Source organism: Pleurodeles waltl, chromosome 7, assembly GCF_031143425.1.
Source record: "Pleurodeles waltl isolate 20211129_DDA chromosome 7, aPleWal1.hap1.20221129, whole genome shotgun sequence".
NCBI classification, from domain to species: domain Eukaryota; kingdom Metazoa; phylum Chordata; class Amphibia; order Caudata; family Salamandridae; genus Pleurodeles; species Pleurodeles waltl.
The window spans coordinates 864,888,712-864,908,034 of record NC_090446.1 but is presented as its reverse complement, the minus strand read 5'-3'; the positions used below and the strand labels follow the sequence as shown (position 1 = coordinate 864,908,034).

At 44.3% G+C, this 19,323-nt stretch overlaps 1 protein-coding gene across 2 annotated transcripts in view; it reads right to left on the bottom strand.

Annotated features, from left to right (window-relative positions):
* DND1 (DND microRNA-mediated repression inhibitor 1) overlaps positions 1–19,323 on the bottom strand; it is a 63,491-nt gene that overhangs the window by 24,717 nt on the left and 19,451 nt on the right. For both annotated transcript variants that reach the window (XM_069199398.1, XM_069199399.1), the window contains one exon: positions 2,451–2,873. In XM_069199398.1, the coding sequence (XP_069055499.1) occupies positions 2,451–2,873 (423 nt within the window). The remainder of the gene's footprint in view (positions 1–2,450; positions 2,874–19,323) is intronic.

The window sequence follows — 19,323 nt, the reverse complement described above, 5'->3', positions numbered from 1 at the left end:
GGTTATCAGGACTGATTAAGGGGTTATTCCCGATATTTGTGGTGATGTTATTAATGTTCTGCACCTTTCAGTTAGTGGTAGGATGCTGCAAGAAGGTTAGCCAGAAGATAGGTGGGATGTTCACTATTAGGGCAACCAGGGACATAAAGGAGGATGAGGATCACATATATATCCAAATGAATGAATGTAGTAGAGAGGGTGGAATAGTAGTTGAAAGTTCAACTAAAGGGGGGAATGTTACTGAAAACTTGGAAAGAGAAGGCTCATTTTTGCTAAAGCAAGAGTTGGGAGGGAAACCAGCAGAATCATATGTGCTCAGAGAGAAATACAGGCCCCGAGTGCTCATGGCATCCAAGTAAAAGGCCAGTGCATGAGACAGAGAAGAGAGACAAAGGCATAGTTATCCACAAAGCAGCTACACGTAGAAAGGCCTAGAAGCTTGCAATAATATAGTTACAGGAAAGGCACGCATTTCAAATCCAAGTTAATGAGGAAAGTGAGTTTCTGGACAGGAATGTAAAAGCTTTGATGCTAGAAGGTCAGCAGCTGTGTGAAGGAGGTCGGACAGTCGGGGAGAGCTCCAAGCCTGGAGTTAGGAAAGGAGGAGCTACAGACAGCCTTTAGAACGTGAGATAAAAGGTATTGCTGTTTATTAGTAAATGTGCACGTGACAGATATGTAACCTTCGCTTTTCTGCAAATGTGTAATTAGATGCTTTCTCATGAGAAATGCGGCTTTATGCTGACGAAAGCAGTGACACAATGTACCACGTGAGCACTTAAATCAAAATGCATGACAAGTGATAAGATGCATTCAAGGTAGCAAAAGTATATAAAAAGGGCTGCTTGAGTTGATGATTGAGGGCAGTTTCAGACTTAGAGCTGTGCTGTCCTCCCGGCCGTTATTCATAAATGCTCATATTACTTGCCAAACTGAATCCTGTCTTTCTTTATTCGTGACCTGCCAACAACACCTTTAAAGAGAACACCTTTTAAGACATTTCTTCAAGGCTACAAAAATGTATTGATGCTAACATGAGGTCAGATTCTTGTGCCTGATGAAATCCCCTGAAATCGCACAAAATTTCCAAGGAAGGATTATAGGTTATAGACCTATGCAGGTCCTAATAAATTGTAAAAAGTAACTGTTATGTGCTTCATACTAAAGACGTGTCCTAATTGCTCTGAGGTGTTGCGCTCTGGTGAGCAAGTAAAACAATGTTCAACCTTAATAAATCCTGAATGTTCTCAAAACTAGGAGGTAATGAGCCATTACAACAGCAAAAACACTAGAAAAGAACTACTAATCTGGTGTCATACAGATACATTAGGTGGGTGCGCACGCAAATACTGCAAAACAATTTATGAATACCACTTCATCCTCCTGAAACTGGGGCTGTTGGGAGTCTGTAGGAGAAATCTGGCATTTTGGGGGAGATGGACGTCTGGTGAGTAGCACTGAAAAATACTTCTGTAGGGCAATGGATATGCATCTCTCACTTATGTCTGTAGCGTCCACTGCCAATTAGCCAGTGTGCCAGTAGCAGTTGAAGGGCAAACTATCTTCAGTAAGCAATACATGATGATCAAGAGAAACAATGCCTTGTGAGAAGAGATGCCATGACAACCACCTCATGTTCAAAGGCATCGATCAAAATGCAGCCTTCATATGTCTTTTTGCCTACTGAATATATTTGATACAATAAGACTGGCTTGCCAGTAAACAATTGGCTTGGAGCTTGCTGCATTGTAGTCGCATGCTGTGACTAATTGCTTTTTAGCGGTGGGTTAAGAATATATTGCAGTTTTATGTTAGGTGTCTAGTGTTTGTGATCACTTTCTGTGAAACCTTCAGTCCACGGGGACACAGGCCTTCTTTATATTATATAAATTCTCCTTCAAAGAGGAAAACAAATTGAAAACGGTATATACAATCGCACAGGGCTTTAGGAAGGCCATTTACTGGGCTTGATACAGCCGCAATTAATTCTCCAGAGAAAAACACTAAATTCAAGAAAATAAACGGTATGGGGTACGCAGCCCGAATCATGCTTCAAGCAGTCTACAAGAAACATATTCATACTAAGTTTTAGATTCATACTTACCTAGCAGCACACCGTCAAATAATGTGCAGGCTTATGCACTTAATGCAGTCAAATAATTCTTGACTCCTAAGTGAACAAGGAACACCTGTGTCTGACTGTCTGGTTTAAGGCCATAACTGTGTACAATGTACCCTTGGGATAACTTGCAAATCACAGAAAAACTACTGTATCCACTATTCTTCCACCAGGAGCCAAGTCCACACCCTTAATCAAAATTCCTTAATGGGGAATCTTATGTTACTTGGAGGTATGCTTTAAACATGGCAGAGTATACCACGCACCCACCTGCACATTTTCTTTAAACATTCACCCTCTTAAAACTAAGAGACTTAATTCTTATACTCACCAAGTGATTTTAGGACTTGCAGGGCAACAGCCTCCTTTGCCTGATCATGCTCGTTTCGCAAACCCATTTTGTCAGGCATGACCCATGTGTACCCACTGAATGGAATTGGATAGCCAGGAATTACGACCTGATACCAGAAACGCATCAGTCCCTCTGGGCTAACAGCCAAGAGGTTGGTCAAGAATACTGGAGTGCCCAGCTGCATTTTTCTGCAAAGTATGCATAGAAAATCCACTATACTGCCACAGTGTTTCAGCTGGTCACGTTTCTTCTTCTCAGACAGCTGGACAGGAGCAGATGAAATTGTCCAACCTGGCTCACCAGGAGAGCTTGTGGTTTTCTCTGAAACAATCCGTAGTTTTTGCTTTAAGTCCGGTTTCAGCCAGTCCACGCTAAGCTTCTGTCCATACAATCTCAAGTTATCTGCAGGGAGAAAAAAAATATCATGATGGAGTTTGTTTATGGAAGCAGCTACTTACTAAGTCTTTCACAAGAAACTGACATTGTTGCACCAGGTAAGATAAGAAAAACAAGTTACTTACCTTTAGTAATGCCCTTACTGGGGGACTGCAGATTCCGTACCTTTAGAATATCGCAGGAACCTGACTGGATCCAGAGAATTTTAGCCGCAGGGCTCTTAACGTGCCGTTAGGTTGCATAGTGCAGCTCTAAAGTGACTCTGTGCCAACCCAGAAGTGACACGAGTAGAGTCAAATACTACTGCCCCTCTTGCATACGGAGGTTCATTTCCTTATTTTCTCCTTCTGTGCACTCAGACATGGAGTTGAAATTGCTGGTGACAGCGACTGACAGTTTCTATCTTGGGATATTTTTAGGTTAAAGAGGCCACTCCACAGAATGGGGAGGAAAGGGCAGTGAGGAAGCTACAGTTAGGAGTATCCACCAGGAAAGGAGTTAGTGAAAGATCATACTCCTTGCTGTAGCAGTACCGCCATAGGGGGGGGTGGACTAGAAATGAGTTTGGACCAATATGTACTGTAGAACAGAGCACCCTACAGGTCTCAAGCCCGGCAGATATTTAACACACCTACCCATTGTGTCAAAGCAATTATGGATGCACTGGCCCTGGTGGAGTGGGTCTGCAGGCCCTCAGGTGGTGCTTCTTGGTCAGTATTAATAGTAAATTACTAAATATGAAATTGTATGGCTGTAACGCTTACCCTTAGTACAGGAGCATAGAGTTAGTTATGGTGACAAGCCAATTTTAATAGCTATAGGTAGGGAAAGATCAAGCCTAACACCACAAGTCTGCCCTGATTATTATGACAAGTTCTTAAAAAGGCAGTAGGCCAAGCTTATTTATTGTGAAAAGCATATAGTACAGCGAATAGGCCTTTAACAATAGATAATCACATTATGCTATAGGCTGTGAAAATGTATGTTCGATGGCATGTGTAGCTGCAGATACACATGTTGTGCATAGTCCGCCGTCTGGTGTTGGGTCGGAGTGTTACAAGTTGTTTTTGTTCGAAGAAGTGTTTTCGAGTCCCGAGACCGAGGGACTCCTCCTCCTTTGTTCCATTGCGCCTGGGCGTCGACTCCATGTTAGATTGTTTTTTTTCCGCCATCGGGTTCGGACGTGTTCCTTTTCGCTCTGGGTTTCGGGACGGAAAGATAGTCTTAACTTCGGAAAACTACGTCGGTTTTGTTTCGCTCGGTATCGGGTAAGAATAGAATCGACACCGAATCGTGAAGAGCTCCGGTAGCCCTTCGGGGTAATTTCGATCCCCCGTCGGGGCCTGGTCGGCCCGACCGCGTGTAACATTGACACTGATGGAACGGACCCCGTTCCGATTCTGTCCTAAATGCCACAATAAATATCCATATACAGACCAACATTTGGTCTGTAACTTGTGCCTGTCGCCCGAGCACAAAGAAGAAACGTGCGAGGCCCGTCGTGCGTTTCGGTCCCAAAAAACGCTCCGTGACCGGCGAGCCAGAAGATTGCAGATGGCGTCCACGCCGACAGGACACCGAGAGTTTGAGGGACAAGGAGAAGAAGAGGAAGCCTTCTCCATCCATGAATCGGACTCTGAGGAATTCGACGTCGAAGAAACCGTGAGTAAGACGTCGAAGCAAGCACCACACAAGAAAACAGACAAGGCCCAGGGGACGCCACTGCCAACAGGCCATGGCTCAACCCATAAAGTAGGTGACGTCCATCGGCACCGAAAAAGGCCGAACTGGTGCAGAGATCGTCCGACTCGGGTCGAGACACAGGCACGCAGCAATCTCGGGACCGAGAAAGTGCTGCCGAAAAAGATAGACGCCGAGACTGCGGAACCGAAGCTCCTCGACGCAGAGACAGCGGCACCGAGGAAGATCGATGCCGAGAAAGCTCGACGCCGAAAAATGAAAATGTCACTTACCCAGTGTACATCTGTTCGTGGCATCAGTCGCAGTAGATTCGCATGTTCTGCAATAGCTCGCCATCTGGTGTTGGGCCGGAGTGTTACAAGTTGTTTTTCTTCGAAGAAGTCTTTCGAGTCACGGGACCGAGTGACTCCTCCTTTTGTCTCCATTGCGCATGGGCGTCGACTCCATCTTCGATTGTTTTTCCCCGCAGAGGGTGAGGTAGGAGTTGAATTGTAGTAATAGTGCCCAGGCAATGGAGTGACTAAGTATGCACCTATTTAAGGTTGAGATGATACATATATAAATAATTGAAGGTAACTTCCAAACTGCTACAGGCTCCCGGGGAGGCGGGTGGGCACATGCGAATCTACTGCGACTGATGCCACGAACAGATGTACACTGGGTAAGTGACATTTTCAGTTCGATGGCATCTGTCGCTGTAGATACGCATGTTCTGCATAGACTAGTAAGCAGTTATTTCCCCAAAAGCGGTGGATCAGCCTGTAGGAGTGGAAGTAGTCTGAAATAATGTTCTTAATACAGCTTGACCTACTGTGGCTTGTTGTGCGGATAACACGTCTACACAGTAGTGCTTGGTGAATGTGTGAGGCGTAGACCATGTGGCTGCCTTACATATTTCTTGCATTGGGATGTTTCCTAGAAAGGCCATGGTAGCACCTTTCTTTCTGGTTGAGTGTGCCCTTGGTGTAATGGGCAGCTGTCGTTTAGCTTTAAGGTAGCAGATTTGGATGCATTTAACTATCCATCTGGCTATACCTTGTTTTGAAATTGGGTTTCCTGCGTGAGGTTTTTGAAATGCAATAAAGAGTTGTTTAGTCTTTCTGATGTTTTTTGTTCTGTCAATGTAATACATTAATGCTCTTTTGACATCTAACGTATGTAGTGCCCTTTCAGCTACGGTATCTGGCTGTGGAAAGAACACTGGAAGTTCCACTGTTTGATTTAGATGGAACGGTGAAATAACCTTCGGCAAAAATTTAGGATTGGTCCTTAGGACGACTTTATTTTTGTGTAGTTGTATAAAAGGTTCCTGTATAGTAAATGCCTGAATCTCGCTTACTCTTCTTAGGGAAGTAATGGCGATGAGAAATGCCACCTTCCAGGTTAGGAACTGTATTTCGCAGGAGTGCATGGGTTCAAAAGGTGGACCCATAAGTCTAGTTAGGACAACATTTAGGTTCCATGAAGGAACAGGATGTGTTCTTGGTGGTATAATTCTCCTAAGGCCCTCCATGAATGCTTTAATGACTGGTATTTTATATAGGGAAGTTGAATAGGTAGTTTGCAGGTATGCAGATATTGCTGCAAGGTGAATCTTAATGGAAGAGAAAGCTAGGTTAGATTTTTGTAAGTGAAGCAAGTAACCCACTACATGTTCTGGAGTTGTGTGTAATGGTTGTATTTGATTAATATGGCAGTAGCAAACAAACCTCTTCCATTTACTTGCATAGCAGTGCCTGGTGGATGGCCTTCTTGCTTGTTTTATGACTTCCATACATTCTTGGGTAAGTTGTAAGTGCCCGAATTCTAGGATTTCAGGAGCCAGATTGCTAGATTCAGCGATGCTGGATCTGGGTGTCTGATGTTTTGGTTGTGCTGTGTCAACAGATCTGGCCTGTTGGGCAATTTGATGCAGGGTACCACTGATAGGTCTAGCAGCGTTGTGTACCAGGGTTGCCTTGCCCAAGTTGGTGCTATCAATATGAGTTTGAGTTTGCTTTGACTGAGTTTGTTTACCAGGTAAGGAAGGAGAGGGAGAGGAGGAAAAGCGTAAGCAAATATCCCTGACCAGTTCATCCATAGGGCATTGCCTTGGGATTGTGTGTGTGGGTATCTGGATGCGAAGTTTTGGCATTTTGCGTTCTCCCTTGTCGCAAACAAGTCTATCTGAGGTGTTCCCCAGAGTTTGAAATAAGTGTTCAGAATTTGGGGGTGAATTTCCCATTCGTGGACCTGTTGGTGGTCTCGAGAGAGATTGTCTGCGAGTTGATTTTGTATCCCTGGTATAAACTGTGCAATTAGGCGAATTTGGTTGTGAATTGCCCAATGCCAAATTTTTTGTGCTAGCAGGCTTAACTGCGTGGAGTGCGTCCCCCCCTGCTTGTTTAGATAATACATTGTTGTCATGTTGTCTGTTTTGACGAGAATGTATTTGTGAACTATTATTGGTTGGAAAGCTTTTAGTGCTTGAAAAACTGCTAGAAGTTCTAGGTGATTGATATGCAGTTTTGTTTGATGTACGTTCCATTGTCCTTGTATGCTGTGTTGATCGAGGTGTGCTCCCCACCCTGTCATGGAAGCATCTGTTGTTATTACGTATTGTGGCACTGGGTCTTGGAAAGGCCGCCCCTTGTTTAAATTTATGTTGTTCCACCACAGAAGCGAGAGGTAAGTTTGGCGGTCTATTAACACCAGATCTAGAAGGTGACCCTGTGCCTGAGACCACTGTGATGCTAGGCATTGTTGTAAGGGCCTCATGTGCAGTCTTGCGTTTGGGACAATGGCTATGCATGACGACATCATGCCTAGGAGTTGTAATACCATCTTTGCTTGTATCTTTTGTGTTGGATACATGCGTTGTATGATGGTGTTGAAATTTTGAATTCTTTGTGGACTTGGAGTGGCTACTCCTTTTGATGTGTCTATTATGGCTCCCAGGTATTGTTGTACCCTGCGTGGCAGAATTTTGGATTTTGTGAAATTGACGGTGAACCCTAGTTTGAAGAGGGTTTGTATGATATGATGTGTGTGATTTGAGCACTCTATTAACGAATGGGCCTTGATTAGCCAGTCGTCTAGATATGGGAACACATGTATCTGCTGCCTTCTTATGTGTGCTGCGACTACCGCTAGACATTTGGTAAAGACTCTTGGTGCGGTTGTTAATCCGAAAGGCAGTACCTTGAATTGGTAATGTATGCCTTTGAATACAAACCTTAGGTATTTCCTGTGCGATGGGTGTATTGGTATATGGAAATAAGCATCCTTGAGGTCTAAGGTTGCTATGTAGTCGTGCAGTTTTAGCAATGGCAATACTTCTTGTAGTGTGACCATGTGGAAGTGGTCTGATTTGATGAAAGTGTTCACTACTCTGAGGTCTAGGATTGGTCTCAGTGTTTTGTCCTTCTTTGGTATCAGAAAGTACAGTGAGTAAACTCCTGTGTTTATTTGTGTGTTTGGCACTAATTCGATTGCATTCTTTTGCAATAGTGCCTGCACTTCTATCTCCAGGAGATTGGAATGGTGTGTTGTTAAATTTTGTGCTTTTGGTGGTATGTTTGGAGGGAATTGTAGAAATTCTATGCAATAACCATGTTGGATAATCGCTAGAACCCAAGTGTCTGTAGTGATTTCCTCCCATGCTGTGTAATAATGACCTATTCTTCCCCCCACTGGTGTTGTGTGGAGGGGGTGAGTGACCTGTGAGTCACTGTTTAGTAGTAGGGGCTTTGGGGCTTTGAAATCTTCCTCTATTTCTAGGGAATTGCCCTCCTCTATATTGTCCCCGAAAACCTCCTCTATACTGTCCCTGGTAACTGGACGGTGTGGCTTGTGAGGTGCTGGCTTGTGTGCTTTGACCTCGAAACCCCCCTCGAAAGGGCGTTTTACGGAATGTGCTGTAATTTCCTCTGCTCTGCGGGGAGTAGAGTGCGCCCATGGCTTTGGCAGTGTCCGTATCTTTTTTGAGTTTCTCAATCGCTGTGTCCACTTCTGGACCGAACAGTTCTTTTTCATTAAAAGGCATATTGAGAACTGCTTGTTGAATCTCTGGTTTAAATCCAGACGTTCGGAGCCATGCATGCCTTCTGATAGTTACAGATGTATTAATTGTCCGTGCAGCTGTATCTGCAGCGTCCATGGAGGAGCGGATCTGGTTGTTGGAAATGGTCTGTCCTTCCTCGACCACTTGCTTTGCCCTATTTTGTAAGTCCTTGGGCAGATGTTCAATGAGATGTTGCATCTCGTCCCAGTGGGCTCTGTCATAGCGCGCAAGTAGTGCCTGGGAGTTCGCGATGCGCCATTGGTTTGCAGCTTGTGCTGCGACTCTCTTACCAGCTGCATCGAACTTGCGGCTTTCTTTATCTGGGGGTGGTGCATCTCCAGATGTGTGGGAGTTGGCCCTTTTCCTAGCTGCTCCTACAACAACAGAGTCTGGTGGCAGCTGTGTAGTGATGAAAACCGGGTCCGTAGGAGGCGGCTTATACTTTTTTTCCACCCTTGGTGTGATTGCCCTACTTTTGACCGGCTCCTTAAATATGTCTTTTGCGTGCCGGAGCATACCAGGGAGCATAGGCAGGCTTTGGTATGAGCTGTGGGTGGAGGAGAGTGTGTTGAATAAGAAATCATCCTCGACCTGTTCTGAGTGGAGGCTTACGTGGTGAAATTGTGCTGCTCTAGCCACCACCTGAGAGTACGCGGTGCTGTCTTCTGGTGGAGATGGCTTTGTAGGGTATGCCTCCGGGCTGTTATCTGACACTGGGGCATCGTATAGGTCCCATGCGTCCTGATCTTGGTCACCCTGGCTCATGGTGGTGTGAGCTGGGGAGTGTGATGGAGTTTGTGCTGGTGAAACGTTAATCACGGGCGGAGGAGAGGGTGGTGGTGTAACTCTTTTCACCACTTTTGGTTGTGGTGTTTGTTCCGTCTGGAACTCCAACCTCCTCTTTCTCCTAATGGGGGGAAGGGTGCTTATTTTTCCTGTCCCCTGCTGAATGAAGATACGCTTTTGCGTATGGTCCACATCAGTTGCTTGTAGCTCTTCCTCAAACCTATGCTTCTGCATTTGGGAGGTTAGCGAGTGCTCTTCTGTATAAGAGCCTGAAGCTGGGTCGCTTGCAGTTTGTTTCGGCATCGAAACTTTGTCTGCGTGTTTTTTCGGCTCCGAGGTGACTTTTTTCCTTTTCGGGGCCGAAACCTCTCGGCGTCGATCTGTTTCGGTGCCGCTGTCTCGGCGTCGAGCCGTGTCCACACCGGCATCTCGGTGTCGAGGCTTGTCTCCAGCACTTTCTCGGTCCCGAGAAGGCTGCGTGCCGGTGTCTCGACCGGAGTCGGACGATCTCGGCACTGTTTGGGCCTTTTTCGGTGCCGACGGTCGGTCACCGAATTTATGGGTCGAGCCATGGCCTGGTGGCAGTGGCGTCCCCTGGGCCTTGTAAATGTTTCTCTGTGTGGTTTTCGACGTCTTACTCACGGTTTGTGTATCGTCGAATTCTTCGGAGTCTGAGTCTTGGATCGAGAAGGTACCTTCCTCTTCCTGTTCCTCGAACTCCCGTTGGGCTGTCGGTGCGGACGCCATCTGAAGTCTTCTGGCTCGACGGTCTCGGAGTGTTTTTCGGGACCGGAACGCACGACAGGCCTCGCAGGTGTCTTCGCTGTGCTCAGGTGACAGGCACAGGTTGCAGACCAAGTGTTGGTCTGTGTAGGGGTATTTATTGTGGCATTTGGGGCAGAAACGAAACGGGGTCCGTTCCATCGGCGTTCTTCAGCACGCGGTCGGGCCGACCAGGCCCCGACGGAGGATCGAAAAACTACCCCGAAGGGCACCGGAGCTCTTCGATCTTCGATGCGGTGTTGAATGTAAGTACGCCGATCCCGAACGCAACAATACCGACGAAAATCTTCCGAAATTAGCTAATTTTCCGTTCCGAAACTCGGAGCGACAGGAACACGTCCGAACCCGATGGCGGAAAAAAAACAATCGAAGATGGAGTCGACGCCCATGCGCAATGGAGACAAAAGGAGGAGTCACTCGGTCCCGTGACTCGAAAGACTTCTTCGAAGAAAAACAACTTGTAACACTCCGGCCCAACACCAGATGGCGAGCTATTGCAGAACATGCGTATCTACAGCGACAGATGCCATCGAACGAAAAAATTCTCCTCGGAGCCGAAAAAAAGCAGAGACACAGTTTCGGTGCCAAAACGACCAGCAACCGAACCAACTGCCAGCTCATATACAGAGGAACAATCACTGTCCTCTCAAATGCGCAAACACAGATTTGAAGAAGAGTTACAGACCACTGATGTAGACCACACACAAAAGCGGATCTTCATACAAAGTGGGACAGGGAAGATCAGCACTCTTCCCCCAATCAGGGGAAAAAGGAGACTCTAGTTCCAAACACAAGAACAAACACCACAAAAAATGGTGAAGAAGGTAACTCCGCCACCCTCTCCTCCACCTGTAACTCACACATCACCGGCACAGACCCCGTCACATTCACCGGCTCATACCACCATGAGCCAAGACGACCAGGACGCTTGGGACCTATACGACGCCCCAGTATCAGACAATAGTCCTGAGTCGTACCCTACCAAGCCCTCACCACCTGAGGACAGCACAGCGTATGCACAGGTGGTAGCTAGGGCAGCAGAATTCCATAACGTGTCGTTACACGCAGAACCTGTCGAGGATGACTTCCTTTTTAACACCCTCTCCTCCACCCATAGCTCCTACCAAAGCCTACCTATGCTTCCAGGAATGCTAAGGCACGCAAAACAGATCTTCAAAGAACCTGTCAAGTGTAGAGCGATAACTGCAAGGGTGGAGAAAAAATATAAAGCACCGCCCACGGACCCTACTTTTATCACCTCACAGCTGCCACCAGATTCAGTCGTGGTAGGGGCAGCTCGCAAGAGAGCCAACTCGCACACATCAGGCGAGGCACCACCTTCGGATAAGGAGAGCCGCAAGTTCGACGCAGCTGGGAAAAGGGTTGCAGTACAAGCTGCAAACCAGTGGCGCATCGCCAACTCTCAGGCGCTCCTAGCGCGATATGATAGAGCCCATTGGGACGAGATGCAGCATCTCATCGAGCATCTACCCAAGGAATTTCAAAAACGGGCAAAACAAGTGGTTGAGGAAGGACAAAACATCTCCAATAACCAAATACGCTCCTCTATGGACGCAGCGGACACAGCTGCAAGAACAATAAATACCGCAGTAACCATAAGAAGGCACGCATGGTTGCGCACATGTGGCTTTAAACCGGAAATACAGCAAGCGGTGCTCAATATGCCGTTCAATGAACAACAATTGTTTGGACCCGAAGTCGACACGGCAATTGAGAAATTGAAAAAGGACACTGACACAGCCAAGGCCATGGGCGCACTCTATTCCCCGCAGGGCAGAGGCACTTTCGGCACCTTCCGCAAAACAACCTTCAGAGGGGGGTTTCGGGGTCAAGCCACACAAGCCAGCACCTCACAATCAACACCGTCTACATACCAGGGACAGTACCAAAGGGGAGGCTTTCGGGGCCAGTACAGAGGAGGACAATTCCCTAGAAACTTGGGAAAATTTCAAAGTCCAAAAACCCCTCCAACCAAACAGTGACTCACAAGTCACTCAACCCCTTCACACAACACCAGTGGGGGGAAGACTAAGTCAGTTTTACAAATCTTGGGAGGAGATAACAACAGACACTTGGGTCTTAGCAATTATCCGACATGGTTATTGCATAGAATTTCTCCAACTCCCTCCAAATGTCCCACCAAAAACACAGAATATGTCAAAACAACATCTAGACCTTCTAGAACTAGAAGTTCAAGCATTACTGCAAAAGGACGCAATAGAATTGGTACCATGTACACAAGAAAACACGGGGAGTTTACTCACTGTACTTTCTAATACCAAAAAAGGACAAAACACTGAGACCAATCCTAGATCTCAGAACACTAAACACCTACATCAAATCAGACCACTTTCACATGGTCACGCTACAAGACGTGTTACCACTGCTAAAGCAACAAGACTACATGACAACCTTAGATCTAAAGGACGCATATTTCCACATACCGATACATCCCTCGCACAGGAAATACTTAAGGTTCGTATTCAAAGGAATACATTATCAATTCAAAGTGTTGCCGTTCGGTATAACAACCACACCAAGAGTATTTACAAAATGCCTGGCAGTTGTAGCTGCACACATCAGAAGGCAGCAAATACACGTATTCCCGTACCTAGACGATTGGCTAATCAAGACCAACTCCCTAACAAAGTGTTCACACCACACGGTTTATGTCATACAAACCCTCTACAAACTCGGTTTCTCCATCAACTATACAAAATCTCACATTCTGCCGTGCAAAACACAGCAATACTTAGGAGCGACAATCAACACAACAAAGGGAATAGCCACTCCAAGTCTACAAAGGGTTCAAAATTTTCACAAGGTTTTACAAGCCATGTATCCAACACAAAAGATACAGGCAAAGACGGTATTAAAACTCCTAGGCATGATGTCCTCATGCATAGCCATTGTCCCAAACGCAAGACTGCACATGAGGCCCTTACAACAGTGCCTAGCATCACAGTGGTCACATGCACAGGGTCAACTCCTAGATCTGGTGTTGATAGACCACCAAACATACATCTCGCTTCTATGGTGGAACAGTATAAATTTAAACAAAGGGCGGCCTTTCCAAGACCCAGTGCCACAATACGTGATAACAACAGATGCTTCCATGACAGGGTGGGGAGCACACCTTAATCAACACAGCATCCAAGGACAATGGGACGTACATCAAACAAAGCTGCATATAAATCACCTCGAATTGTTAGCAGTATTCCTAGCGTTGAAAGCATTTCAACCCATCATAACCCACAAATACATTCTTGTCAAAACAGACAACATGACAACAATGTATTATCTAAACAAACCGGGGGGAACACACTCGACACATCTGTGCCTCCTGGCACAAAAGATATGGCAATGGGCAATTCACAACCACATTCGCCTAATAGCACAATTTATTCCAGGGATCCAAAATCAACTAGCAGACAATCTCTCTCGAGATCACCAACAGGTCCACGAATGGGAGATTCACCCCCAAATTCTAAACACTTACTTCAAAATTTGGGGGACACCTCAAATAGACCTATTTGCAACAAAGGAGAACTCAAAATGCCAAAACTTCGCATCCAGGTACCCACACAGGCAGTTTCAAGGCAATGCTCTATGGATGAACTGGTCAGGGATATTTGCGTACGCTTTTCCCCCTCTCCCTCTCCTTCCATATCTAGTAAACAAATTGAGTCAAAACAAACTCAAACTCATACTAATAGCACCAACATGGGCAAGACAACCTTGGTACACAACACTACTAGACCCGTCAGTAGTACCCCATGTCAGGTTGCCCAACAGACCAGATCTGTTAACACAACACAAACAACAGATCAGGCATCCAAACCCCGCATCGCTGAATCTAGCAATCTGGCTCCTGAGATCCTAGAATTCGGACATTTAAACCTCACTCAAGAATGTATGGAAGTCATAAAACAAGCTAGAAGACTATCCACTAGACACTGCTATGCAAGCAAATGGAAAAGATTTGTTTGCTACTGCCATAATAATCAAGTTAAACCATTACATGCATCTCCAAAGGATATAGTGGGATACTTGCTACATTTACAAAAATCAAATCTAGCCTTCTCTTCCATAAAGATACACCTCGCAGCAATATCTGCATACCTGCAAATTACCCATTCAACTTCACTATTTAGAATACCCGTCATTAAAGCGTTTATAGAAGGCCTGAAAAGAATTATACCACCAAGAACACCACCTGTTCCTTCATGGAACCTCAACATCGTCTTAACAAGACTCATGGGCCCACCTTTTGAACCCATGCACTCTTGCGAAATGCAATTCTTAACGTGGAAGGTTGCATTTCTCATTGCCATCACATCTCTAAGAAGAGTAAGTGAAATTCAGGCGTTTACTATACAAGAACCTTTTATTCAAATACACAAAAATAAGGTGGTCCTAAGAACCAATCCAAAATTTTTACCAAAAGTTATTTCACCGTTCCACTTAAATCAAACGGTAGAACTACCAGTGTTCTTCCCACAGCCAGACTCAGTAGCTGAAAGGGCACTACATACATTAGACATCAGAAGAGCACTAATGTACTACATTGACAGAACAAAAGAAATTAGGAAAACAAAACAACTGTTTATTGCATTTCAAAAACCTCATACAGGAAACCCAATATCAAAACAGGGTATAGCCAGATGGATAGTTAAGTGCATCCAAACCTGCTACCTTAAAGCAAAGAGAGAACTGCCCATTACACCAAGGGCACATTCAACCAGAAAGAAAGGCGCTACCATGGCCTTCCTAGGAAACATTCCAATGAACGAGATATGTAAGGCAGCCACATGGTCTACGCCTCACACATTTACTAAGCACTACTGTGTAGACGTGCTATCCGCACAACAAGCCACAGTAGGTCAAGCCGTACTAAGAACTTTATTTCAGACTACTTCCACTCCTACAGGCTGAGCCACCGCTTTTGGGGAGATAACTGCTTACTAGTCTATGCACAACATGTGTATCTGCAGCTACACATGCTATCGAACTGAAAATGTCACTTACCCAGTGTACATCTGTTCGTGGCATTAGTCGCTGCAGATTCACATGTGCCCACCCACCTCCCCGGGAGCCTGTAGCCGTTTGGAAGTTATCTTCAACATTTGTACATTTTGTAAATATATTACTTAAAACTTAGTTGGTACATACTTATTCATTCCATTGCATGGGCACTATTACTAACATACACAACTCCTACCTCACCCTCTGCGGGGAAAACAATCTAACATGGAGTCGACGCCCATGCGCAATGGAACAAAGGAGGAGGAGTCCCTCGGTCTCGGGACTCGAAAACACTTCTTCGAACAAAAACAACTTGTAACACTCCGACCCAACACCAGACGGCGGACTATGCACAACATGTGAATCTGCAGCGACTAATGCCACGAACAGATGTACACTGGGTAAGTGACATTTTCATTTGTTACTTGTAATCTTGCAGATCATCACAGTAGTCAGGGGTTTTGGTCTCAAACTCTAAACATGGAGGGAGAGGGGTGGGGGATTGGAGGGGGCAGAATTTCACTGTCATGATTCTGCTTAGGCCCTACTGAGAGGATATGCAGTCAATATTGTTTTGACAGCAGTAATCTTGTACATATTTATAGTTTTATAAAAGTTTGTCTGACGGTTGCCAGCTTCTGTGCACCTTTATAGGCGGTTTATAGTTTCAAGTCTGTTGCAACAGTCCTTATAGGTTCACTGGCAAACGTTATGTCAGATTCTTTCAGTGTGATCTCTTCCTAATGAAAGGTTAGGGCAAAGTAAGCAGGCTTTATTTATTGTGGAAAGCACTGTGTTAAAGGCAATATGCTTTAATGGGCGAATTCTTATTAAACGGTGCTAAAGCCTGTAGACATTAATTTTGTTACATGGATTTTCCCATATTAATAGTCGGGCAGGGTTTTGGTGTTAACGACTCTCCTAAACAAATCAAGGGAAGAGAGGAAATGCACTACAGGAATCCTTACTAGACTCTTTAGAAGGGATTTTATTTAGTTTTGACAATTTATTTTGTATATATTTGTAATTTCATTATAGCATACCCAATATTTGCTTTGTGGGATGGCTTATGAATCACCTCAGAGTTGGTTTTTGCTACAAGCCAATGATAACGGCTTGATACCAGATTGTTTACAGTGAAAGGTTAATGGTAAAGGCAGTAGGCCTGCCATAATGACTGTAAAATACATTTGTTAAAGTCATTAGGCATTTAAGGGTAGATTGACATTTCTCTGTAACAAAGCCCACATATAGGTATTTAGTTCTATAAAACGTCAGGTTATTTTTGTAGGGAATGATTTTGGGGCTGGTTACTGCCTCCGACAATTTCTAGGGGGAGTTTCTAAGGGGAAAAGAGATTTGTGGAGTAATATTTTGTGCTACAATCACTTGTTAGCTGTCTGCAAGGATATTGCAATGATATAATTGAATAATACATGCATCCATATACATAAATATATATCAGAGGTCTTTTGGTTAAGAACTAATACGCCGTTAGGCTACCAAAATCATTTACACTTTGCTTCCATCCATGACAGCTAGCTGCTTTGGGTAATAGTGCAATCTGGTTCAGTCATTGTCTCTACTGCTCTTTGAATGTATTTGTATGTGTACATCCCCTGAAAATAAGTGTACTTCAGTGCCAGGGCAGGTGTACAGTCCTTTTGTTGTGTAGCCATTTTAGTTATAGCTCCATGCACGTTATTCTAACACACTAGGCCGCTGTGCACTTAACCTAGATATATTTTAATCAGCTTCGCATTGTTATTTTTACAATAACCATTTTATGGTCTTGTTTTATTTTTTATCTATTAAACTGTTTTGCTCGGCGCAGCACTATGTTTCTCAAACAAGACATTCTTGATCACCCAAGGCTACAGTTTGGTACATTGCCGGTGAACGTGGTAGAAGTTTAGTCTCCAACATTCGTAGAAAATACACATCCTTACATAGGGACATTTTCTTAGAACATCAGCTGCGTTATTATAAAAACACTTCCTAGTCCCATTATACGTTGAGGGGGATTCCAGCCAGGGAACCACATCTGAATGCTGATGTTGATGTCTTCCCAGGGGAACCTGAAAGGCAGAATTAGAGCTTAACATGCTGTGCTCAGATTATGACCTAGATAGGAAATAAACCTTCGATTTTAGTGACAATATGATAGCGTTATTCTTATGCTTCACTCTTCTCGTTACCATTTTAATACTGTCATGTTGTGTCGTCCTGGCTATTGCAGCTCACGCTTTGCTATCTAAGATGCAGTCGTATTGTTAAACCAATCATTAAAACATATACTGCTTCTGTTTGTCATTTATATAGGAGACTGAATTGTAAATGAGAGAACTGGATGCGACCTGAGTGACCACGACTTCCCTGAGAAGCCTAGTATGTCATGCGCTCGGCTGCCCAATCATCCCTATCCCTTGGTAGAGATGAGGCACTGCTAGTTAGCCGGAGCAAAACCCGGATTTGGAGCGACAGGTGTCACCCACAGTGGGTCAGACCTAGTCACCCACAACATGGATGATCTTGCTGCTCAAAATCCAGTAGTCTCATTAGAATAATGAGAGCCTACGTGACACTTTAGTTTGAATTTGTCACTTCACTTCCCACTTTCTCTTCTTTGCTTCTCTTTTATTCTAATGGTCCTTACGAGGCTACTGCCGCCCCTCCCGGTAGAGAAAATGGGCTGCTTTCTTGATACTCAAATGATCTGCAGTGCGCCACATCCCACGTGGCCAATTGCTCTAAAATCAGTAGACTATTAAGTAATGTGGTAGTATCATATCAATGTTTTACCATTCAAATATAGTAAACCTCTTGGTTCTAAAACTGTGGCAACCAGGGTTGAACACTAAAACAAACTATTTACAATACCTTTACAAGATGGACACCAGCTATGTTTTGTTATAATAAATATATGATTGCAGTGCTTAGTGGCAGCATGTTTTTTTTTTTTTTTTTTTCCTACTGATATTTTTAATTCATCTTGCACACGTTGTTGGATTTGTGTTTTATTGCAGTTGTGTCAGATAGTGAATTGAAGATTGTGTCAGTCAATTAATGAACAGATGAGTGGAAAGACGAGTGAGTGCATGGGTGATGAACTACTATATTACTATTTTATTGAGATACTACGCCGTTACTGCCAAGAAGCAGTTACCTGTGGGTTAATAAATAGATTCAATGTAGAAACACACAGGCAGGGCCACTGATAATAGGGCAGGAAGGAACAAATTCTCAAAGCTGTAAATATTTATATAGCACTTACCAACCCTGATGAGGTATTAAAGCACTTTGTGGCAAGTAGCATGGTACTACGGGACTCAAGACAAGAGGTTATTATTTAGTTGATTATTCATTAGTTGTGTTAGGTTTGTACTCTATTTCTTGTGCGTCTAGAGAAAATTGGGATTATGGGTCAGCATTCTCCTGACCTGGCCCTCACAGTTCCACAATATACACAAAAGCTGCAAAATTAGGTTTATCGGTGGTACTTCAGTCTTATTCGCCTTCCGAAACCAGCTCCTAAGGAACCACTATGTTTAAAGTGTATTCCAGAATGACAGGTTACAGACCTATCTGTTGTCTGAAACACTTTGTCACAACATGACATACATCGCAAGTCTTAAAACAAACTTGGTGCTGGAAGCTTATCTGTCAAATTAATTTTAAAAAGCCACTGTGGTTTAATCAAAGCTATCGGATAAAGTAACCCATGGTTCCACATTCCTATCTTCATCTCAAGCCTGCTTACTGTTAAGCATATTCTCTGTAAACATGCATCACAAAACAGTCACAGAAGTAGAACTTGTTAAGTAAAGCAAGATGCCCGAAACGTGCTGGCACCACCACTGGAATGTGTCCTACATACATTCCAGCAGATGGTTAAGGAAGGTGCACTATAACAGTAACATTAAATATGAAGCTACAGTCCTAATTGTAGGCATGGTATCAGCGAAGATACTGATTTTTAACAAAAGTGTGTGGGTTTTTTTTTTATTTATTTTTTTTAAACCGGACGGTAGCCACTAGGGAGTTATAGTTAGGACCACATTCTCATTGAAAAAGTGCTTTTTGATTTGCCTATATCTT